The 23,036-nt window shown below is 40.4% G+C and overlaps 1 protein-coding gene across 5 annotated transcripts in view; it reads right to left on the reverse strand.

Moving 5' to 3' along the window:
- The window catches only part of LOC128545787 (HMG box transcription factor BBX), a 44,002-nt gene extending 23,094 nt beyond the window's left edge, over positions 1 to 20,908 (reverse strand). For 2 of the 5 annotated variants that reach the window (XM_053516425.1, XM_053516423.1), the window contains exons 1-4: positions 20,127 to 20,392; positions 18,676 to 18,757; positions 2,877 to 3,054; positions 969 to 1,226 (exon numbers count right to left, since the gene is read on the reverse strand). In XM_053516425.1, coding sequence (XP_053372400.1) covers positions 969 to 1,226; positions 2,877 to 3,041 — 423 coding nt within the window. In that variant the 5' untranslated portion in view covers positions 3,042 to 3,054; positions 18,676 to 18,757; positions 20,127 to 20,392. Of the gene's footprint in view, positions 1 to 968; positions 1,227 to 2,876; positions 3,055 to 18,675; positions 18,758 to 20,126; positions 20,393 to 20,802 lie in introns of those variants that run through there. The other 3 variants (XM_053516424.1, XM_053516426.1, XM_053516427.1) reach the window with 3 other exon arrangements.
- Positions 20,909 to 23,036: the final 2,128 nt, after the last annotated feature.

Consider the following 23,036-nt stretch of genomic DNA (forward strand, 5'->3'; position numbering starts at 1 on the left):
TAAATGGCGGGGGGGGGGCATTTCTCCATAATAAAATTCTTTAAGGTGAATAACTGAATAATATGCTGTATTGAAACCTACAATGATCTATGTAACATTGAATAATAAACACTTTCTTAATATTTCTCAATTTCTGTCTTTGTTATTAAATATGCACAGATTTTAACAAGCAGACAGATACTAATCAGCAGAAATGCTGCACATTGTATCCAAAAAAAAGTAGAAAATCTATATCACTAGTTTACAAGTTATCCTATACAACAGAAAATGTTTTAAATGACATTTAGTTTGTTTAAGTCTAGTTAATCCTTGAATAATAAAGTAACTAGACTTTAGGGCTCTAAGCACAACTTTCTGTATGTAAAACAGGTCTGATAAAGGCGTGGCTGCTTAATCCTTAATGCTATTGAACAGGTTTGTTCATTTTGGATTGGCATCTTAAAGGCTCATTAACCAATTATCTGTAAACAATTATATGCTCTAAAAACACTTAGCTTTGCGTTTTCACTAGCCGTGTGAAATCTGGCACGTTCTAGAGCCTTCACTCTCTTTATAAAAAAAAATCATGCTGATAGAACTGATTCTCGGTCTGTTTGGACTTGTCAGGTGACCAGCTCATAAAGCTGGCTGAGACGCTGCCAAGACTGTGCAAAGCTGTCGGGGCTAAAATACTAAACACTTTTCATATTTTTATGCCTTATTGGAAACTACATAATTTAATGTGTGTAATTTCAAAGGTTTATGCTCATGTTTCTTTTTATACGTGGAAAACTTGAACTGAAGATAGCAGCAGGTGCTTAAAAAACTTTGATAATCACTGATACTTAAAGACAAATTTAATCCCGCTGCCATAAAACTAAACGAGACAGGCTGAGTCATTAGAATGTCTACGGCTGAGCAGCAAAACGCTAAACACTAACTGTTAGGGCTTGTTAAATCTGGAAATTGTCCCTGGTGCTCTGTCTCACCTCCTTGGCCATGTCGGTGTATTTCTGCTTCTCGCTGGGCTCCAGCACGGCCCACCAGTCTGCCAGGATCTTGGTAGCTCCGCGGTTGTCCAGTCTCGGGTGTTCCTGGCGTACCAGCGAGCGGTGTCGCTTACAGAAGAGCAGGAAGGCATTCATGGGCCGGCGAGCGCGTTGCTCTGAAGAGTCTTCCTCACCGTCATCCTCCATCGAAACGCACTCGGGAGCCTGACCGCTGCGCTCAGCGCATTCTACTGGAACCTGAAAAAATATACAAATGTGTAAATATTACTGTTGTAGTACAGTTTACTATCTAATATTCTGCATGTGGTTATGATAATTAAACAAACAAATGCAAAATCTCCAATTAAAAGCAATTATTTTGTTATTTTGACTGTTATCGCTCTTCTCTTCACCCAAGTCAAGACTACTATTGTGCCGTACGATTCTTGTTAAAATGTATATCACGATTTTTTTTTCTCCATGGAAACTGAGATGATAATTCTCACACAATATTCTTTTTTTTCAGCCAAAACAATAACTGCACTCAAGTCAAAATAAAAAAAAATGCTGTGCATGCAGGCCTTTCACCGCGCTTATAAAAAAAACCCATCTTTTCCTTATTTTAGAAGCCTTAAAGTGAATAACTTAAAAGCTGTTGAACATAAACCAAATGTTATTAATAATAAATAAAGTAACTAATAAGTAGCATCTGTGTTTTTTTTTTCTTACACTCTCCAGCTAAAGTACTTCATCATCACATGCTTTACTTGATATCATTATTATTTTTCTCAGCATAGGGTAAAGGTCTCAGAGTATAACTGTCTCACTTTTCGGACAGAAGTATATATTTTTGTTTGTGTGTGTGTCTATAGTATAGTCTATAGTGGCTGTTGGTTTCACTTGTGCGCATTGAGGGACACAGAGACATTCAAAAGGAGCCAATCAGAAACAAGTCATACCCCCTCCAGGTTCTGATTGGCTGTTATTGTCCCTCCTCTAGCCTCCAGCGCTGTGATGGGCATGAGGGAGTGGGCATACAGCTAGCGCGTTCCTACTGTACTTAAGCAACTATTATGTTTAGGTCTGCCTCCGTGTTACACTGAATCATTCGCTCATCTCTGATCTGATTGATGAATTAATAGTGTTTTGTTTGCGTGTAGCGTACCCGTGAACGCTGCGTGATCTGTACGCGGGAGAATCGCCGTCAGTCAGAAACGAGATCACGTGTATGATTTTTTTGTTTGTTTGTTTTCGATTAATTATGCCGACCTAAGTCAGACTCTCAGGAAACTACTGACACATCCTAGGAAAATGTACTGTACCATTCATATTGCAAAGAATGTGATTTCTCAATCATGGTTTGAGTCACACTGGACTTTTGTTCTGTTGTTTTTTGACACTGACCATCGGCCTTATCACTGTGTTTGGGTTCTGTTGCTAATGTTTTTTTTGTTTTTTTTGTTGTTACGTTTAGGGAGAGAAAGGCTTCAAGGTCAGACTAACTTTGTAGATAATTCTCTTCATAAAATTCAAACACACACACACAAAAAAAAACATCGTGAGAGACTGTGAAGCCTTGACCTTCCAATGTAAACACCGGTCTCAATCTACCTAAGTTTCAAATCTGGCCTCTAGTTACACTTAACTCCTGCCGTTAAACTCCTGTACTGTGTATCTGTGACACTGCATAACCCCCAACATTTACTTGTAATTAATTAATCATTCCATAAATGCAATTCTGTCATTGCTTCAGGTTGTATTTCCTCAGTTCCTTATTTCTCCAAACAATTACGCAGTACTCAACACCTCGTCTCTACAAGAACTGTGAACGTTCAACTTCTCTCTAATTGGTGTCATTAATACAATCCAGACTCATGGCATGCGAATGCAATCATACAGTCACGCTACCTTCTCCAGCTCCTCCTCATCCTCCTCTTCCTCTTCCTCCGAGAAGTCCAGGCCCTTCTTCTTGGAAAGCAGCGGGTGCCACTGCAGGCACTTGCGTTTGGGCCGCTGCTTGGCGCTCACCTCGCCCTCCGCCGGCACCTCCTTCCCCCCTCCTCCGCCCTTCATGCTGCTGCTGACCCTAACGAGAGAGAGAGTGAGAGAGGTCAGAGGTCGGGGCTCGAGCTTCGACAACAAGCTCTTAAAAGAGGACAGAAAAGAGGCGCGGAGGCGTGACGGACTCGTAATTGCTTTGGCATTTCTTGTTTCGGCCGAGCAAGGTGGTGCTCTGTGGCAGGGAAATGTGGAGACAGGCGGTGATTTACATTTCAAACGCAAGCAACACTTAAATCTGCGAAGAAATCTTTCATTCGGATCTGTTTGAACACTTCCTCAAAATGTCTCAAGTGTGGCACAATCCCTCGGGCATGAGCGATGTGACCTGAGTGAGCCTCGGCTTTAAAATACACACTGATGGAGAGAGAGAGGGAAAGGTTCGCGATTCTTTGTTCATCATCTGCACCTCTACTGTACATGTGACCTTTACACACATAACATACACACATTCTCTCTCATCTGCTAATACGATCACACACACTCACACACACACACAGTACATTACACACACACGCCTACACTGTCCAATCACAAACATGCACATTTACTTCATACCCACTCACTTAGATACACATACACACACACAATACCTATCACTCGTCACCCGTACATTATCTGCAGTGCAGTGCTTAGCATAACCCCAGCTAAGCAGCATGCACAGTCATCTGTGACTAGCAGACATTTTACTGCTTTCTGGCTGCTTTTCCTCCCTGAGTATTTGCTGCCCTCTTCCTGTGGAATAAATCATTCCATTGACATGACGGCTGTTAATGAAGACTCCGCCTGTGGCCTAAAACTTCCGTCTCAATCTGGGTGGGGAAAAAACAAACAAACAAACAAACAAACAAAAAAACCCACATACGAACCTCTGCTGATGTGAGAACACATAAAGAACAGTATATTTAGTTTCTGGTCGCTACTTAATTTCAGTTGATGTTCTAACCTCAAATCAGTCTCTACTGGACAACAGTTCAGTCAAACTAGACACTATACTGAATCAACTTATTAAGGGAATTAAATATGGTGTGGTGGTCGCCTTACACCTCCAGGGTCTGGGTTCGATTCCCGTCTCTGTGTGCATGAGTTTGCATGTTCTCCCCGTGCTTTGTGGGTTTCCTCCGGGTACTCCGGTTTCCTTCGCCAGTCCAAAGACATGCAGGTTAGACTAATTGGTTGGTATGACATGTAGATTGAACTAATTGTCCATATTAATATGTCCATACTAATTGTCCGGTGTGACCCCGCCTTGTGCCCTAAGTCTCCTGGGATAGGCTCCAGGTTCCCCGCAACCCTGAATAAAGAGATAAAAAATGTAAGTTGCTCTGGATAAGGGCGTCTGCCAAATGCGAAGATGTAGATGTAGAATACAGGGTTAAGAGGTATAGACGATAAGTGAGTGAGTGATATTCATCCATCGTCTTTTCTTTTCGCTTATCCTGTGTACAGTCTAAGATTCATGTCTTTGGATTGTGGGGAAAAAGAAAACTAAGTACTCGGGGGAAACCAACCAATTATGGAGAGAATATGCAAACTCGGAGCACACAGGAATCAAACCCTCGCCCCCGATGGTGCGAAGCCACAGTGCCAACCACTACGCCACCGGACTGCCACGTTTACCTATATGTGTCTTTCCGTGTCACAGGTGTCCTAACCATTGTTAAATACACTAATTATCTGTTTCCAACATGAGTAAAAGTAGGTTGGTACGGTCAAAAAACACATTTGTACAACCGTGGCAGGACCCCCAGTCAACATTCATTAGCACGTTCACGCAATACGGGCAATTTGAGAACACTTACTAGCCTAATCTGCATGTTTTGTGAACTTTGGGAGAAAACCGGAGGCAACCACCAAGACATGCAAACTACATTCGAACCCAGGACCTGGTGGTGCAAGGCAACAGTGCTAACCACTAAGCCGTCACTTCTTAGTCATTCCAAATTCTCTGATCCATCCATGTGATTCATGCCATATCTTTTGGCTACCTACAAGTAAAAATTAAAGACTAGTCTCAATCATTTTAATTACACTAATCGTCAATCACTAACTGTGGCCACCTCTGCCAGCACCGTTAGTTAATTCCGCCAGATGTAGATAGACATGTGCTGGCAGAACAAAATATCTGGTTAAACAAACAAATCATAGTCTGCTAAAAATAAATGGTATTTGTGGAACTGTTGTATAAAACAATATCACATTTAAGGTTGTGCTGTTGTGCTAAATATCAGCACTTTTGCTGGATATTCAAGCACCACAGCACTTCTTTTCATGTGATATTGCTTACGTATAACCTACAGAATGTCAACTTGAGCATTTTGCATGCTAAAAAAAGATTATATTGACTACATAAACAATACGGGCTGTCTCTAAATTCTCCATACATTAATAAATAAATATATTAACAATAAATTAACTAACTCGATAAATGAACACTTATGACAGCTTCCCAATCCTAGTATGGCATCCTTAAAGGAACAATCAGGGATAATCTGTTCAACTGGATTCATACATATTCTCTCACACATTTTACACACATTTCCATAATTCTCTCTTGATTCTGTAAAGCTACTTTGCGACAATGACCATTGTTAAAAGCGTTATATAAATAAAATCGAATAATTACTTAAAAAAGCAGTATGGATCAGTTTGGAAGACATTTGCTTAATAAGTGGTCATTTCCCCTATGTATGGGGACTTTTCAAAGACCATGTGGTACTTCATGCTAACTCTAATAAAATGTCTCCTGAAAATATGGTCCAAACAACAGAAAAATAATAACTTCTCCAAAGTTCAATACTGCGATGAACTACCAAGGCAGCAGTTGGCACTTCCTCAAACGGCTCGCTCTCAATGATTTCAGATTAATACTCATTTTGTCTCACTAAAATTGAGTCAAATACATCGCTCCTATAAAAAGGTCAAGTGTGTTCTTAGGTCTTATGAATTTATTAAAGACGGTGTGACGAAAGATTATCGGATTAGCCTTGGTTCGACTCGGAGAATAAGCTGAAAAATTCCATGAATGAAAATCAATAACTGTCCTCGCGAGGGGATTTCGCAGTCCACGGACTGAATTCCTTAAACAGAACTGAACTGAAATGGAGTTGACCTCTGCTTTCCGGCAGCCAGATAACAGAAACTGATTAAGTGTAACGCTACTTCTGAGGTTGTACTCTGAGCCCGGAGAGACACACTGCTCCTCTGGGGATAGATTCCTTCAGAAAATACTGACATTTGTTTGGACTTCATCCTGGCCCAAATTTTGAAGCAAATCCAAAGACAAAAACACCTGGAAAACCTGAGGAGACGGACATTTAGAGGATGTCTTTTTAAATGTAGACAAGTTGCTAGAGGCTATAAAACGATATGCAAATTATGGAACTAGGCTTGTGTGCTATTGATTTTTCACCCATTGTGGATTTCTATTTAAAAAAAAACTGTGATGAATGATTTGTCCAGTACTGATGGCCTAAACAAAGACAAAAAAAAACCAATGAGCATTTCTACCATGTTAGGTTTAAGAGGGGTATAGGAGTAGATAATAATATGCAGCTGGGAACTTCAGAAGTCATATGGAGGGTAAAGGTTTGTAGATATGTTAATAGAATATAATTGAAATAAACATCACTTAATATCGTGCCAATGTAATATTGTATAGGGACAAAAATCATTTAATTTCAGAAGCGCAGCTACAACACTTGTGGTTACATGTATAACCCACCCTGCATTCATGCACCAGGCAATAGTGGCCCAAACATGATCTCCTTTCTACAAATCTGACACGGAAAAGCAAAAGAAAAGAACAAAATGAATCGGACATTTTCAATTCCCGTTCAGGCCACTTTCATATGTAGTTCTGACATACAGTATGACATGCTTGCAACGCCTGTCTGAACAGACACATCGGAACTTTTTCTGTCAATCCAACCTGACATTTCGTGGTAATTTCTTGCCACCGGGAAGGAAAGGTGGAGGACAACAGTGCAAAAAGATCTAAGTGTTGAGATATTGAAAAAAGGCAGTTTTTGCTGTGCAAGCAGAATTCGGAGGCATATAATTGCAACCTCTCTCTGTTTGAAGAGATCTGAAAAAATGTCTGAATGCTGTCGTATGAGACCCTGGCTACAGCGTTATGGGAAGGCTAAAGGTTTACAAAACTTAAAAGAACCAAGGACTTGAACACATCACATGATGCATTGCTCCATGCACATTTTAGGAACATAATCTCTTCAGACAAATCTCAAATATAGGTTACTTTTGCCTGGTATGCGTGCATAGCTTTAAATACACTGCCTGGACAAAAAAAGCATTTCATTCAGTCACCTTTATCTGATTACAGAACACAATGTGGTGAACAGTTCATGTGTAAAAATGATTCGTCATGCTCCCAGAACCAATATTTCTATATTTTTATGTTCTGGAGTATGGCTATACCAAGTCCATAGATGTGATAATTCAGTACATTCAGGTTGTCAGCTGACTTCACTTTATTGCCACGTAACATTGACTAGATCTGATTAAGGCTAGTTTACACTGTCAGGTAAATGTGACCCAATTCCGACTTTTTGCTCATATGTGACACAAATCCGATATGTTCTATGTCTGTGTAAACAGGAAAAAAACGCATGCATTCCGATATTTCGAGATCGGTTTCAGGCCTCCTTCATATGTGGAAATAAATCAGATATAAATCAAATATGTGCTAATGTGATTGTCGTGTAAACAGACAGATCGAATTTCCTGAGGCATTGCATTCTGTACGTCATTAAAACTGCGACTACTTTGCGATTTAAAGACGTAATGTTATTCTCCGGTGGAAGCGCGTGTGTAATTATAACATCGCAGGTGACATGGAAAAGGAAAAGCACCACTTCCCCCCCACCCCTGCCTAGTTTATGCTTATAAGGGCTAAATAAAATTTAGAAATCAGTATTTGGTGAATGAAGCATATGCACAGGCTGCAATTATGCCGTTTTTTCTCCTCCTCCGTTTTAAAACCATGGTGACGTTTCGCGAACTTTGCATATATCGCAGCGCGTCAAGCATATTTCACCTTCGTCTATCTTGGCTAGTGTGTAGCGCATAAACCTCCCTTTAATGTATGTGTGATGTTTCAGGTAGCATGGCAAATGTAAACACGTGAATCGGATATGAGTCATAGTTGAAAGAACGTGTAAACAGGCGGTCAAAAAAATCAGATCTAGGCAACAAATCAGAATTGGGCATCAAGACCTGCAGTGTAAACGTAGTCTAACTGAAGCGACCCCAGATTATAACGCTGCATCCAGAGGCTTGTACAATGGCCACGATGCATGAAGGGTGCATCATTCCATGTAATTTCCTTTATACCCTGACGTACCCATTGCTAGGGGGTAAGGTCAATCTGAACTCATCAGATCAAATGACCTTTTTCCATTGCTCCAAAGTCCAGTCTTAATGCTCTGTCGCAAATACCTGATTAGTCTCACTGACAAGTGGTTTTCAGACACCTGTTTAGTCCCAATCCTGTCATTTCTCATTACACTGTGGGTATAAAAAAAACATAGTTATGGTTTTTACTGTTGATTTTTACATCGAACTTCCAAGTGTTTAAGTGATTTCCGATCATGATTTTGTTTTCTAACGAGATTTCTTCCACAGAGTTGTTAAAAAAAAATTTTCCCACCAAACGTCTACTCCATACTCCAGTCCAGTAGGTGGCGGTGAGGCACCGACTGCTTATGAACTCAAAAGAAGAAGCATTACTTTTGCGAAACTGAACTTCCAGAAGACGTAAGCGGTTTCTGTTTTCTGCAAACGTTGTGGTATATTTTTTAAGGAATTCTGCAATTTTAGACCTGCACCCAAATGTAGCTAAATAATTTAAAAACTGTTAATCAGTTCACAGAAAAATGAATAATTATTTGAATTAACAAACAAAAACTGCATAATGGATTAAATCATACTGCTATACTGTAGTAATTTACCTCTAGTTTCTGTATTAGCCTTTGTAATTATTCCTCTTGAAGTTGTTTATACAAAAAAAAAAAAGTGCAATTAATTGCAAAAAAACTGAAATCACAATACAGACCAGAGCAATTAGTAAATCACAAAAAGCTGCAATTTGTCACAGTTAATATACACAATGTTTGGAAATTTATGTAGAGTTTGTCAATAATTCTTTGTTTACGTTTTATAAATATTTTTTGAGTTGCTAAATAAATATACTAAAATCAATAGATGATGCCACTTTATCCTGTATACAGGGTTACAAGGGCATAGAGCCTATCCCAGGAGACCTAGGACATGAGACGGGCCATGAATGGGGCGCCAATCCATTACAGGGCGCACATACTCACGCGCTTATTCACACAATGCGTGCAATCTGGGAACGCAAATTAGCCTAATCCGCATGCCTTGGGACTGTGGGAGGAAACCGAAGAAAACCCATCAAGCACTGGGAGAACATGCAACCTGGACCCTGGAGGTACAAGGTGACAGTGCTAACCACTACGCCACTGCACCACCTAATAGAAACATATTGTTGAAACATTACCTGTTAACTAGAAACGTTACTTGTTAAATAGCAGCACACTGTGAAATTAGTTTTTTATATATATAAAAATGAGGTTAAGTGAAAAGTCTTCATTATTGGCTCTTAAAGAACAATAATGTAGTAGAATTAGTGCATTAGTATAGACCAGGGCTTTGCCTTGTAGCCAGCACTACTGTACGAACTGCTCTTATAAAAAACTGGTCTATCAATCAGAATCAAGAGTGAGATTCAACAGGACTATGAAACTGAGCTTTTATAAAGCTAGACTCATTAACCCTCCACTGAGTCCTTAAGCAAAACCCTTTCTTCCTAACAGTGTAGCGGTTATGGAAACACTGCCAAGTAGTTCTGTTCTCTCTGTATAGTCAGACTTCTGTGTTTTACCTACAAATATCTTGTACCTTTTTTCCCATGCAGTTAGTGGGTTACAGAACTCGTATTAATATCCATGTAAGGATTGCATTCTGCTTCACTGTGATACTTTAAATAAAATTGTTTGTCAAATGAATAAATGCAAATATGGAAATAAACTCTCATTACAAAGTCATAGCCCGAAGACATTAAAGGGACACTGGGGAACAGTCCTGTCACTTCTTGCGTTCCTTTAGAGCTTTGGCTGTAATCTAATATTCCACTCTACGTTCAGGTGAAACTGTGTCACTTATAAGGTTTTGGAATAGACACTGTCTCTTCTAGATGCATATCATCTACTGGAACGCTAACCTAGCATTATACCTCAAACTGTACTTAAACTAAATCGTACACCTGACTTGTTGAAATTGCTGTTTACACACCAGCAGCTGATGCAATCAATTAGCTTCACTGCTCAAGTGCTATACATTTTTTACATGTACATTTACTTGTACAATCCTTGGTATTTTTTGTTTCAAGCAGTATCACTTTCAGGTTATGGCTGCCTTGATAAACACTTTTTAAATATTTAGTAACTGACTAACAGAGTGAATGTAAGGGATTTGGTAAAACAAAAAAAAAATCACACTGTAATTATTTTCACACATATTGTGATTGAGATTTAAACAGCGATATTTAATTATTAAATGTTTAATTTTGGAGTCAAATGTATTTATCTAGAAAAACAGCAAATAATGGCACAAATGATCTCGATAAGAAAATTTACCTCCTAAGTATTTAAAAAAAATTGAAATTCCCAACTGTGCAAATATTACCTGTAATAAACTGCAGCCTTTTGCAATTAAATAACTTCATTATAGTAATTTTAAATTTTACAAAATTAACGTTTACATTTATGGCATTTGGCAGAAGTCCTTACCCAGAGGACCCTAAGGGATTTAGTCAAGGGCCCAACACCGGCAGCTTGGTAGTGCTGGGGTTTAAATCTATTCTATTCATTGCCCAAAGTAATGGTATCAAATATTAACTGTACAGCACAAGTTTAAACTGATAGGGATGGGATGATGTGTGTTTTCTCAATATGATTCGATACACAATCTGGTGTTCATGTTATAGTCATGACCAGATATAATACAATTAAAAGTTCTGTGACATCAACGCAGAATACTTGTGTTTATGCCTTTTGCGCTTTTTTGGCACTGGTTTGACCATACATACATACAGTACAGCAAGGTGCAAATAATATATCTCAAAAAAACATGACATCTAATTAGCGGGAAAAAATATTTGATGTTGAAGTTATGGCTGATTAATGCATCTCTCTGTAGCTCTAGATGAGTTCACTGCACATGCTAGTGTGTGTGTGGGTGTACACATAAAACAGCCAATTATTGTTAATTTCCTCCCGTCTCTGACTGGCTGGTTTATGTCACATTTGTCACACTGGGCCAATTAAAATCAAGTTGAGATTTGAGTTTCTCAGAGCACAATTCCAGTGCATTCAAAAGCACACAAAAAAGGCTTTTCCCCCTTGAATAAGTAACAAATGTAACACTGCATAATAGCTGCATGTTTGGGCCCATAAGCTCCAGTATATTGTATACATATTTGCAAAGTTCTGCAAAATGTTGTTTCATAATGTAATAATGTTTCAGGTCTAGAAAACGTATATTTTATAATCTTAACTGGGGAAGAGAAACACTGCTGTTGTAAGGAGACCACACGATAAATACAGTGACACCAAGCGATACCTACCGTGATGTATTTCGAACTTAATATATCAATTTTTCTTTTTTCCCATCTTTACTTGTAAGCTGTTTTATGTTTTGTACCGGACTACACCCTCAGGAAGCAGTTTTGGAGCATGAGCTTGTTGTCTATAGAAGTACTGGATTCGACAAGGGAAAATGTTACTGTTCCAGACTTTAGCATTTTAATGTTTAAACTTCAGCCGTACCTTGAACAGTATTACTGTCCTTTAAATTATTTATCTGAATTTGATTACACCCACAGAAAAAAGTCACAACCTGTCGTCAGACTCTTTCTGTCTATGCAATGGGACAACGTTTTACGAACAAACCTGCTTTCACCCAACGCATAGCACCAGAGTCTCTGTGAGTTATGTTAGCCCATGGCCTCCCCCTCTCTGCATCACCACACAAGTACGCATTAATGCGGAAGTATAAACTGGCCTGTACTACAGCTATGGTACTAGTATTTTTAAACTATAACCAGTCAGGTCTTAAGTATTTGGACAGTAGCACAATTTCTGTATTTCTGCCTCTGTACACCACCACAATAGATCTGAAATGCAGCAATCAAGATATGACTGAATTTTCAGTTTTAATAAAAACATTGCATTAACAGGAATTACAGCTATTTTAAAGTCTATTTTACTAAATTCATTTAGTAGCTTTTGATGGGAACTCTAAATATGCAGTCAAAAGAGGTATGGATACAAGTAAAAGAGGCGATTATTAGGCTGAAAGAGAGAAAGAGAGAACTGAGCTCAGCAACATCAAAACACTAGTACACCAGAGCAGACCCCTGAAGTAGATGATTTAAAAACCCCTTAACAACAAATATATAGCAATTAGCTCTTACTAAGTATTTTAATTTTTTTTCTCAAGTGATGATAATGCAGCATAACAGCACTGACAAGATTATATAGCTTATATATACACTCATCTAAATAATTATTAGGAACACCATACTAATACGGTGTTTGACCCATTTTCGCCTTCAGAACTGCCTTAATTCTATGTGGCATTGATTCAACAAGGTGCTGAAAGCATTCTTTAGTAATGTTGGCCCATATTAATAGGATAGCATCTTGCAGTTGATGGAGATTTGTGGGATGCACATCCAGGGCACGAAGCTCCTGTTCCACCACATCCCAAAGATGCTCTATTGGGTTGAGATCTGGTGACTGTGGGGGCCATTTTAGTACAGTGAACTCACTGTCATGTTCAAGAAACCAATTTGAAATGATTTGAGCTTTGTGAAATGATGCATTATCCTGCTGGAAGTAGCCATCAGAGGATGGGTACATGGTGGTCATAAAGGGATGGACATGGTCAGAAACAATGCTCAGGTAGCCCGTGGAATTTAAACGATGCCCAATTGGCACTAAGGGGACTAAAGTGTGCCAAGAAAACATCCCCCACACCATTACACCACCATCACCAGCCAGCACAGTGGTACTGTAACAAGGCATGAAGGATCCATGTTCATATTCTGTTTACGCCAAATTCTGACTCTACCGTTTGAATGTCTCAACAGAAATCGAGACTCAAGCCTCCGAGTGGTGCAGTGGTAAAGCGCTCGCCCTATCATCCGGGGAGCGCTGGTTCGACCCCCGGGTGATGCTGTTACTTCTCACAGCCGGAGGCACAGAGAGAGCTGATTGGCCGAGCTCTCTCAGGGGGGAGGGATGAGAGGTACTTGCGCTCCCACATTAATCACGGCTCTACAGCCAATCAGGGGCGTCTGTGAGCTCGCACACGTGGAAGGAGCGGCTAGCGCTTTCCTCCTAGTGTGTTACTCCGCCCCTAATGGTGCATGAGCCTAGTGACGGGGAGGAATTGGCTACGACTAATATTGGGGAGAAAATTGGAAAAAAATATATATATATATATATATATATATATATATATATATATAAAAGAAATCGAGACTCATCAGACCAGGCAACATTTTTCCAGTCTTCAACTGTCCAATTTTGGTGAGCTCGTGCAAATTGTAGCCTCTTTTTCCTATTTGAGGTGGAGATGAGTGGTACCTGGTGGGGTCTTCTGCTGTTGTAGCCCATCCGCATCAAGATTGTGCGTGTTGTGGCTTCACAAAGCTTTGCTGCATACCTCGGTTGTATCGAGTGGCTATTTCAGTCAAAGTTGCTCTTCTATCAGCTTGAACCAGTCGGCCCATTCTCCTCTGACCTCTAGCATCAACAAGGCATTTTCGCCCACAGGACTGCTGCATACTGGATGTTTTTCCCTTTTCACACCATTCTTTGTAAACCCTAGAAATGGTTGTGCGTAAAAATCCCAGTAACTGAGCAGATTGTGAAATACTCAGACCAGCCCGTCTGCCACCAACAACCATGCCACGCTTAAATCACCTTTCTTTCCCATTCTGACATTCAGTTTGGAGTTCAGGAGATTGTCTTGACCAGGACCACACCCCTAAATGCATTGAAGCAACTGCCATGTGGTTGGTTGATTAGATAATTGCATTAATGAGAAATTGAACAGGTGTTCCTAATAATCCTTTAGGTGAGTATATGTGTGTGTGTGTATATATATATATATATATATATATATATATATATATATATATATATAATGTCAGTGTTGTTCTCCCCATGGCTAACGTGGGCTACAAAGGTAACTCCTAACACAAGGATGAATCCAAAATCCTTCTTTAACCTGATCAAGGGCACTAAGTATTGTTTGAAAAAAAAAAATTCTAACTTACAACCTACATAGTAAACTAGCTTTTTATTTAACACTATTTAAACTTTTTACTTCACCTTTTGGCTACATAGTCATGGTAAGAATTTACAACCACTTTTAACCCAGTTAATTATACTGTCGATTGCCAGCTCTGGCAGTCACGGTTAGTTAGTGACTGTGTTGGTGGAGCAAAATAACTGTTAAATAAACAAGCAAATTACAACTTGTTGATAATAAATGGCTTTTGCGGAAATGTTGTATAAAAGCAATATCCCACTTAAAACTGAATGCTGTGGCCTTGTGTCGAAGACCACATTACAGCCAGGCTAATATTCAGTACAACAGCACTTGCTCTTGTGATATGTTGCTTAATTAGTCAAATCATGAACACTCTTAAAGCATTAGCCATATTGGTGTCACAGTCTAAAATTAAAAGATACCTTCATCAAGATGGGCAGTGGTCCCTCAGTGATTAAGACACTGGACTACAGATTGGAAGGTCGTAGGTTCAAACTCCACCAACACCAAGCTGAAACCGCTGGTCAGGTGTATAAGGAGATAAGTTGCTATGGGTAAGGCCATCTGCCAAATGCTGTAAATGTGAGATTTAAATCACTGATAATACCCCAAACATAAACCCAGATGAGGTTCTGCTACAAAATAAATTTGTGACATAAGAGAAGAATAAGAAAAAGCTAAAGAAGGGATCATGCTCATAGTATGGTATGGGCATACATAGCTCCCAATGCTGCAGATTTAATCAAATGCTGCAAAGGTGATAGTACAGTGATTCACACAACAGATGGATAATGATCTAAAATATACCATTAATACATGGCAAGAAACGAAATATTCTTCTAGAGAATGAGCCTGTGAGCATGTTTTTAAATTGCTGAAGACAAAACTGACAGCAAAAAGACCAGTAATAGGCAGCAATTGAAGACGTCTAAAGTAAAGACTTGAAAAAGCAGGTCAAGGAAAAAAAAATAAGTTTGGTCATGTCTAGTCCTGTGTTAAAGACTTCTTCAGACGTCTTTGACTGCTAAGGATTTTTCAAGGATTAAAGTATTACATATTTTATTTTATGATTTCATTAAAACATTGGACATCTTTGGGATGGGCAAGAGTTCCTTGTTTTAAAAGCTCCTTAAAGTTCTACAAAGCAAAAATCTGATCCATGAGTTTTGTGATCTGTTGCACCTTGGCATGGTCTGCGCCACTGTCTTTGTTTCCTATTTACAAAGCCAGGGCTGTGGACAAACACCAGATTTTTTTTCAGCCCATGCACAGAACAGACAGCTAGAGGACAAAAAGGAAATATTCACTGAATTTGACAAAAAGTGTTTTTGCTGACTACTCCTTTAAGAAGCTGTATGATACTGACATCTTGATTATTAACTATGCGAAAAAGGCAACTAACTCTCACTCACTCATCGTCTATCCTGTATACAGGTTCGCAGGAAGCCTGGAGCCTATACCAGAAGACTTACAGCACGAGGCGGGGTACACCCTTGTTGGGGTGCCGATCCATCGCAGGGCACATACACAGATGTCCCATGCTCATTCACACACTACGGGCAATTTATGAACGCCAATAAGCCTGATCTGCATGTCTTTGGACTGTGGGAGGAACGTGAGTACTCTGAGGAAACCCCCCAAGCACATGCATACTCCATGCACACAGCTCCCAAAGCGGCAACCTGGACCCTGGAGGAGCAAGGCCACAGTGCTAACCATTAGGCCACCATATTGCCAAAGTCAACTAACCAATTATCAAATATTCAAATTTATAATAATATTAAAAATATTGACAGCCCTACTTCAGTGGAAAAAAGATAGTACATTAATTAGTTTCTTTTAGGGGAAAATGTTCTAAAAATGTATGATACAATACCTTTACCAGGGGCAACAATTAATGTTAATTTATACCTTTCTACTCTTTTGGTGCATATGAAATACACAATGTGGCCAAAAGTATGTGGGCATCTCCCAAAATGATTGAGGTCAAGTGTTGAAGTCACACCTATTGCTAACAGGTGCATGAAATCAAGCATGTAAGCCATGCAATCTCCATACACAAATAACGGCACTACTGTAGAATGGGTTTTACTGAAGAGCTTAGACTTTAAGCATGGCACAGCCACAGGATACCACCTTGCAAAAAATCAGTTTGTGATATGTCTGCCCTAAAAGATCTGCCCCAATCAAGAGCATTGAGAAACAACAACAGCTCAGGCATGATGCAGTAACCCAAAAAATTTCCAATGTATTATAGCACTGCTCATTGCCTCTGTAAGCAACATCGGCACAAGAACTGTGAGTTAAGGTCACGCATCCACACAAACCAAAGAACACTAGATACAATGCCAAAGCATAGCTGGAGTGATGTAAAGCACGTCACCATTGGATTCTGGAGTGGTGGAAAGGTGGTTCTGGTTCTCTGGAAAGGTGAATTTTAGACATTTGTATGTTTTTAATTTTGTAAAGCATTGGTGGCTCAGTGGGAAAGCTTCACACCTTTCATGCAGAAGGCCCAGGTTCATATCCCAGCCAATGCCCCTCACCCAGCCACTGGGAATGTGGGGCAGCCTTAGTGCCGGTCCAGGGCCTGGATAAATATCTGGTGTACAACAGTGCAGAGCTGAAACAACCATAAGTATGCTTTTAAGATTGTGGCAACTGTTTGGAAAAACATGACAATATCCCATACACAAGTCAAGGCGTTTGGCTTAGTGGATCTTTGATATAGCAGAACCCCGCTCCTCCATCTTTGGGATGAACTTGGAAAGAACACCCAATGAACTTTTGACTGAACTGCCATAAATTTTGACAGACGCAGGCCAAAATCTTGTCTAGATCTTGAAGAGATTCCACAGATGAGTGGAATACAGTCTATTAAAGGTCCTTTGTTTTATTATTTCTTTAACATGTTAACAGTCCACAAAAGTGTCTGTTAATGCAACAGCTGAAATAACCCTCAGATAGTGCATTTTGTTCATATCTTGATCATCCTTAATTTCACTCTTCCTTTAAATGCTCTGTTTCAGTGTCTTTGGAAATAAGCTACAGACAAGCCACCCCTTACCAGAAAACAGCAGAGCTTAGCACAGAGCTCAGCAACATGTCAGACGAAGGGACTGTTCTGATATGAGGTCACATTAGGGGTGGGGGGGTGTTTGGTGGGTGTAACTGGCTTGTTGAAACCCTGGCCAAAACAAAAATTTTAAAAAATCATGAACGTTTTTTATTCACTGACAGAGGCAAACATACAAGTTATGTTTGTGAATGCATTCTCCAAAAAATAAGCACTCCTCAAAATGCATGGTAATGATGTAAAATGCATGGTTAAAATGTCTGAAGGGTATTTTATGAATTCGCGCGTACATTTTAAATACAACTTCTTATACATCTGGCTTATGAATTCTGTTATAAGTATATTATATGGTGGCTACTATTAATTATTATGTAATTATAACTAAACAGGAAAGGTGTGTAGTCTGAGGAATGCAGGTCAGACTGTTTAAGGTGTTAACAGGAACAATAAAGCATGTAAAAATAGTCATCCCACCAACATTTCAATTTACTTATAACGCCTTATCAGTCAAATTCTGCCTGGGCCTTGGAGTAATTCCAGCACAAAAAAAATCTCATATAGAACACTGCCAAGGAACGACAATCATAATCCAAATCGACTCATATCATGCAGTTGTTTCTGGTGCTAACTAAATCCGCTGTATATTTAACTGACATACAACTTGGGGTGTGACAGTATAGCTACCTGTATGATAGTTATATTGTTATAAGTTCCTCTGACGTAGCAGCTGTTGCTGTTGTCCCATAAGAGGGAAAAAATGACTGACCCAAGCAATGATGGAATTTTTTTTTCTACATTGTTTTTAAAAGTCTATTTTACAAATCTTCTGGGTGCATCTTCAAAATATAATCGATTACTTACACTGTTGCGCCTCTCAGCATGAAAAACTAAATCTAACAGTGTCTACAATGGACTGATATCCGTATTCTTGTTTCGTTATGATTTCTCACCATGAATCTTTTATATCTTTCCACCCGCCTGAATTATTGTTGTGTCGTCCTGAGCAGGTTAGATATGAGTGTGCGATCATGGCATACGGTTATGATGAGGTGATCAGTTGGCCCAGCTGGATGTATACATACCGGTGATGTAACGGTTCACTCAAGAGGTATAAAGAGCCGGGATGGTGTCTGGGTTGGAACGAAAAAAAAACAAAAAAAAAAACATGGCATGATCTGAAGGTGTACTTACTTAATCACAGACTATGGAAATGCTGGATTTGAAAGATGAAGATGGATCTGTCAGTCAGGCTGTGACATGCGATGATGGTGACCTACAAAAACACACACACACACACACACCTCGTCCTCAATGCAGGAACTACAGCACATAACGACATTTTAAGTGGACATTTCACCTCCTCGTGTGTGTGTGTGTGTGTGTGTGTGTGGATTAGTCTGTTTGGCTTCGTACGTGTGTGTGACAGAGAGAGAGAGAGAGAGAGAGAGACGTTCAGCGATCAAGCTACTAACTATGGGTGGTTTGTTCATTTCTCGTCGATGAATCGTAAAGTTCCCGATGCCGAATCCCGGAATCGGTTCCCGACCTGCTCGGGTGTTGATTGGATAAAACCGGACGAGGTTTAGTTTTGCAGGTAGAGACCCGGTGCAAGCAGATCAGCGTATCAACCGAGAAGTAAACTCAAAGCAGCATATAATCACCCATATTCTGTAATATTTCCAGACATTAGGCATTATTTCGGCCGACAGAGCCTCAGTCAAAGCGTGCTCGGTTTTACATCTCGGTGCAAAATGTCGATCTGGGGTCTGACAAGACAGACAAGCCACAGAGAGTCCATCTTGCTTTAGGGAAATCGAAGCAGAAATCTCACTCCTGTCAAACTCCTCACGGGAAACATGCTTATTATTATTATTATTTTATTATTCTCATGATTATTTGGAGAAATAACCGCTGTGGTGGTTTAGTTACTTTGAGTTTGCAGTGAAGAGTTTCCTGCCAAGGCGGCCTCGACAGGTCTCTCCAACTGAGTTACAGCAAATAAAAGTAGCTCGCTAGCTAGCTTAGCTCACTGATGCGAACTGCTGCTTCGCTCAACGGACGTGTCATGAGCAGATCTCGAGGAAAAGCCCTGCTCACTTCTGCACTCGACATCCTGCCAGTTGTCTAACTCAAACTTTGGGCCAGATTGGCCGTTTTGACGACCAGGGCACGCATGTTCGCCGGCTCGCTTGCATTTTGATGTGTGTGTGTGTGTGTGAGAGAGAGAGAGAGAGAGAGAGCTCCCGATTTGATGAGGGGAAGTGCCCCGGTTCTGTGGCTCTGATGAGAAGCTGCTTCTCTCGGGCTTGTGTCGTACATGTTGTCCTCGTGCTCATTCTGCACGCGCAAATAATCACACATGCAGATAACCTAACGCGATCGTGTGTAAGAGAGAGAGAGAGAGAGCGCGAGCGAGCGCGCGCGAGCGAAACACAAAACATCCAAACGCGATCATTGAAGTCGCTGTAGGAAATGGTGTTAAGTCTCGCGCAGCTCTCTCTCGCGCCGCACGGTGCAACAAAACTGACATGAAATTTCGCACCGAATCGCCGCGAGCTGCCGATAAATCCGCACTGACACTGCTGAGGGGGTAAATACATCCGAGTTTTCTGTCATGACGGCGTCGAAAAACGGAAACTTACCCCATGAAGCTGAGCCCAAACACCAAGGCCTTGTCATTCCGACCTCCGTCCACCTTAAACTTACTGACACATCCTTCTGCACTGGCCGTACAGTAGAGCAGGCACATACACACGCACTCACACACACACACACTCACTCACTCACACACTTCAAGCGCCTGCTGCTTTTTTCTCTACCGGATGGACGTCGCCGTGAACGCTGCAGTCTGACCTCGAAGTCGACAAAAAGTGAACAGAAACAGTGTGTAATCCTCTAAACGGGGATAAACGAGGCTCTGGAGCACTACTTTCGGTTCACTCGAGCAGTTTTCTCTGTGCATGTTTTTCTCCAGCCCTCCCCCCTTAACTACTGCGTCCCCACTCACTGCCTTGACTAGTGTGTGTGTGTGTTGTGTTATGTGGATGTCCACAGCTTTGTGTTGACTGGCCTAGCCACTTATTAAGAAAAGAATAAGCATCATAATTTCGGCCTAGCGTCAACTTTTCGCATTTCAGCTTCAGCTAAGAATACTGAAATGCATTTAGTGGTGTGCAGATCACTAAACCCGTGTGTGTGTGTGTGTGTGTGTGTGTGAGGGAGAGACTGAGTAGTTAATGCTTCCTGGGTGTTGTATGAGAGAGAGAGAGAAATGGTCAGTGAAGTGTAGTGAGATGAGAGCTCTCCTCAGGCGCTTACCTGAAACAGCCAGGGCACTCTTTAAAGTGACACAGTGTTGCTGCGATTGTATCGTTGTCCACCTCTGTCACCCTCCCGACACTATGTATCTCTCTGTTCACTTTTTTTTTTTTTTTTTTTTGCTACTGTACACTGAGTAAGTGAATGTGTGTGTTGTATCGCCAGCCGCGATTGGCCGCGCACTTGAGAGGCAGCGACACACAGCCACACAGAGAGCGTTTAACATTTCACCGCCCATCAGAAACATACATTCATCTACAACATCCTAATATCTTGCTTATACACACACACTACATGCATAAAAACCAGCTCGGTTCGGTGATTATGGAGGAAACGTGCACTCGATGTGAACAGCAACGACATGGAGGCGCCTCAGTGACAATGTCAAACACACAGCGACTGGAAACACAAACGCACTGAAAACACTGTTCCTCACTACACCTTACTCACTGAGCTTGATTCGACTTGAGTGCTAATCTGAATTTCCGTGTAAAAAAAAAAAAAGAGTCGTTTTGAAAGCCTGGTCGTGCTCCCTGGCTCTCACTGCTCTCTGTTTAATCTCATTTTTCATCTCGTTAACAAGCCCACCGCTCATAGCTAACGAAACAAAAGGCAAGCCGGGCTGATGAACAGGAGTAAACGATGATTAGGTCAATTAAAGCCTGGTTAGTAGCCTACTGTATACAGTAGCTGCTGTGGGTTTTTGGTGTTTTGCTTCTACAAGCGAACCGTTAACACGGCTGCTGATCACTCGTTTCATTCATCTAAGTATCCCAGTGTTTCGACTGTACTCTATAGAGTTTTATTTAGATCCATTAGTGTGTCATACAGGCTACAATCCAGTTGCTCACTAATCTACTTATTCATTTTAAACCAGGGCTGAACGGTTTGATAAAAAAAAACAAAAAACACATTGTGATTTAAATTGATATTAAACTATGGAATTTATAATGTATAAAATAAATGTTAATATATAAAATGTATATCATCATCCTTGGCTTGCTCATCAGGGACAATCGGATTATTATGGTTTTGAAATTGTTCCTCACACTTTTCAAACTCACTTCCATAATTTAGTTCGATTCTGCTTTGTGACAATGACCATTTTTAAAAGTGTTAAAAACACTCACTCAGTGACTTACCCCCTCGTCATCTACACCACTTTATCTGTTACACAGGGGCCTGAAGCCTATCCCAGGAGACTTGAGGTACGAGGCAGGGTACACCCTGGACAGTGTGCCAATCCAGCGCAGGGCACACACTCATCTATATAAATAAACAAATAATGGCCAAACTCATTAAGAGGTTGTGTGCCAATACAGGGTCACAGAAGGCCAGGAGCCTAGTATACCATGGACGAAGTGCCAATCCATCACATGACACACACATACACACACTCTTTCTACAGGCAATTTGGGAATGCCAATTGATCTAATCTGCAAGTCTTTGAACTGTGGGAGGAAACCAGAGACTTGTGGAAAACCCAACAAGCAAGGGGGAAACATTTAAACCCCATGCACTCAGACCCAAAGCAAAAATCAAACCCTCGACCCTGGAGGTGCAAGGTGACAGTAAACACTAAGCCACCATGACGCGTGAGAATATCCAACAAATATTTATATTGAACAAACATAACCAGAGTAAATACAAAATGCAGTTTTTAAATAATTTCATTTATTAGGGTAAAAAGCTGTCCAAACCTACCTGGCCTTATGTGAAAAATTAATTGTCACCCTCATTTAAAGAGGCCTAATTACTGACAGACCTGTTGAATCAAGACATCACTTAAATAGAACCTGTGTGACAAAGTGAAGCAGAAAATGAACATGACCTACAGAAATACAGGGACAGATAAGAAACAAAGTAACTGACTTGTAATTGGGAAAAAAGGTAATTGTATTAGTCTGGACAGTCTTACAATGCTACTGTATTTCTAAGGCTTTGGGACTCCAGCGAACAATGGTAAGAGCCATTATATACAAATGGAGAAAACGTGGAACAGTGCTGAATCTTCTCAAGAGTGTTGGCATACCAAAATTAGTCCAAAGAGCACAACGACAACTCATCTAGGAGTTTATAAAAGAATCCAGAACAACATCTAAGGAATTGCTGGCCTCACTTGCCTCTGTTCAGGTCAGTGTTTATGGTTCAAGGAGAAAGAAAGAGACTGGGCAAAAAGTGGCATCCATGGAAGAGTTCCAAGGCGTAAGCCACTGCTGACCAAAAAGTACAGA

This window comes from Clarias gariepinus, chromosome 17 (genome assembly GCF_024256425.1).
Source record: "Clarias gariepinus isolate MV-2021 ecotype Netherlands chromosome 17, CGAR_prim_01v2, whole genome shotgun sequence".
Taxonomy (NCBI): domain Eukaryota; kingdom Metazoa; phylum Chordata; class Actinopteri; order Siluriformes; family Clariidae; genus Clarias; species Clarias gariepinus.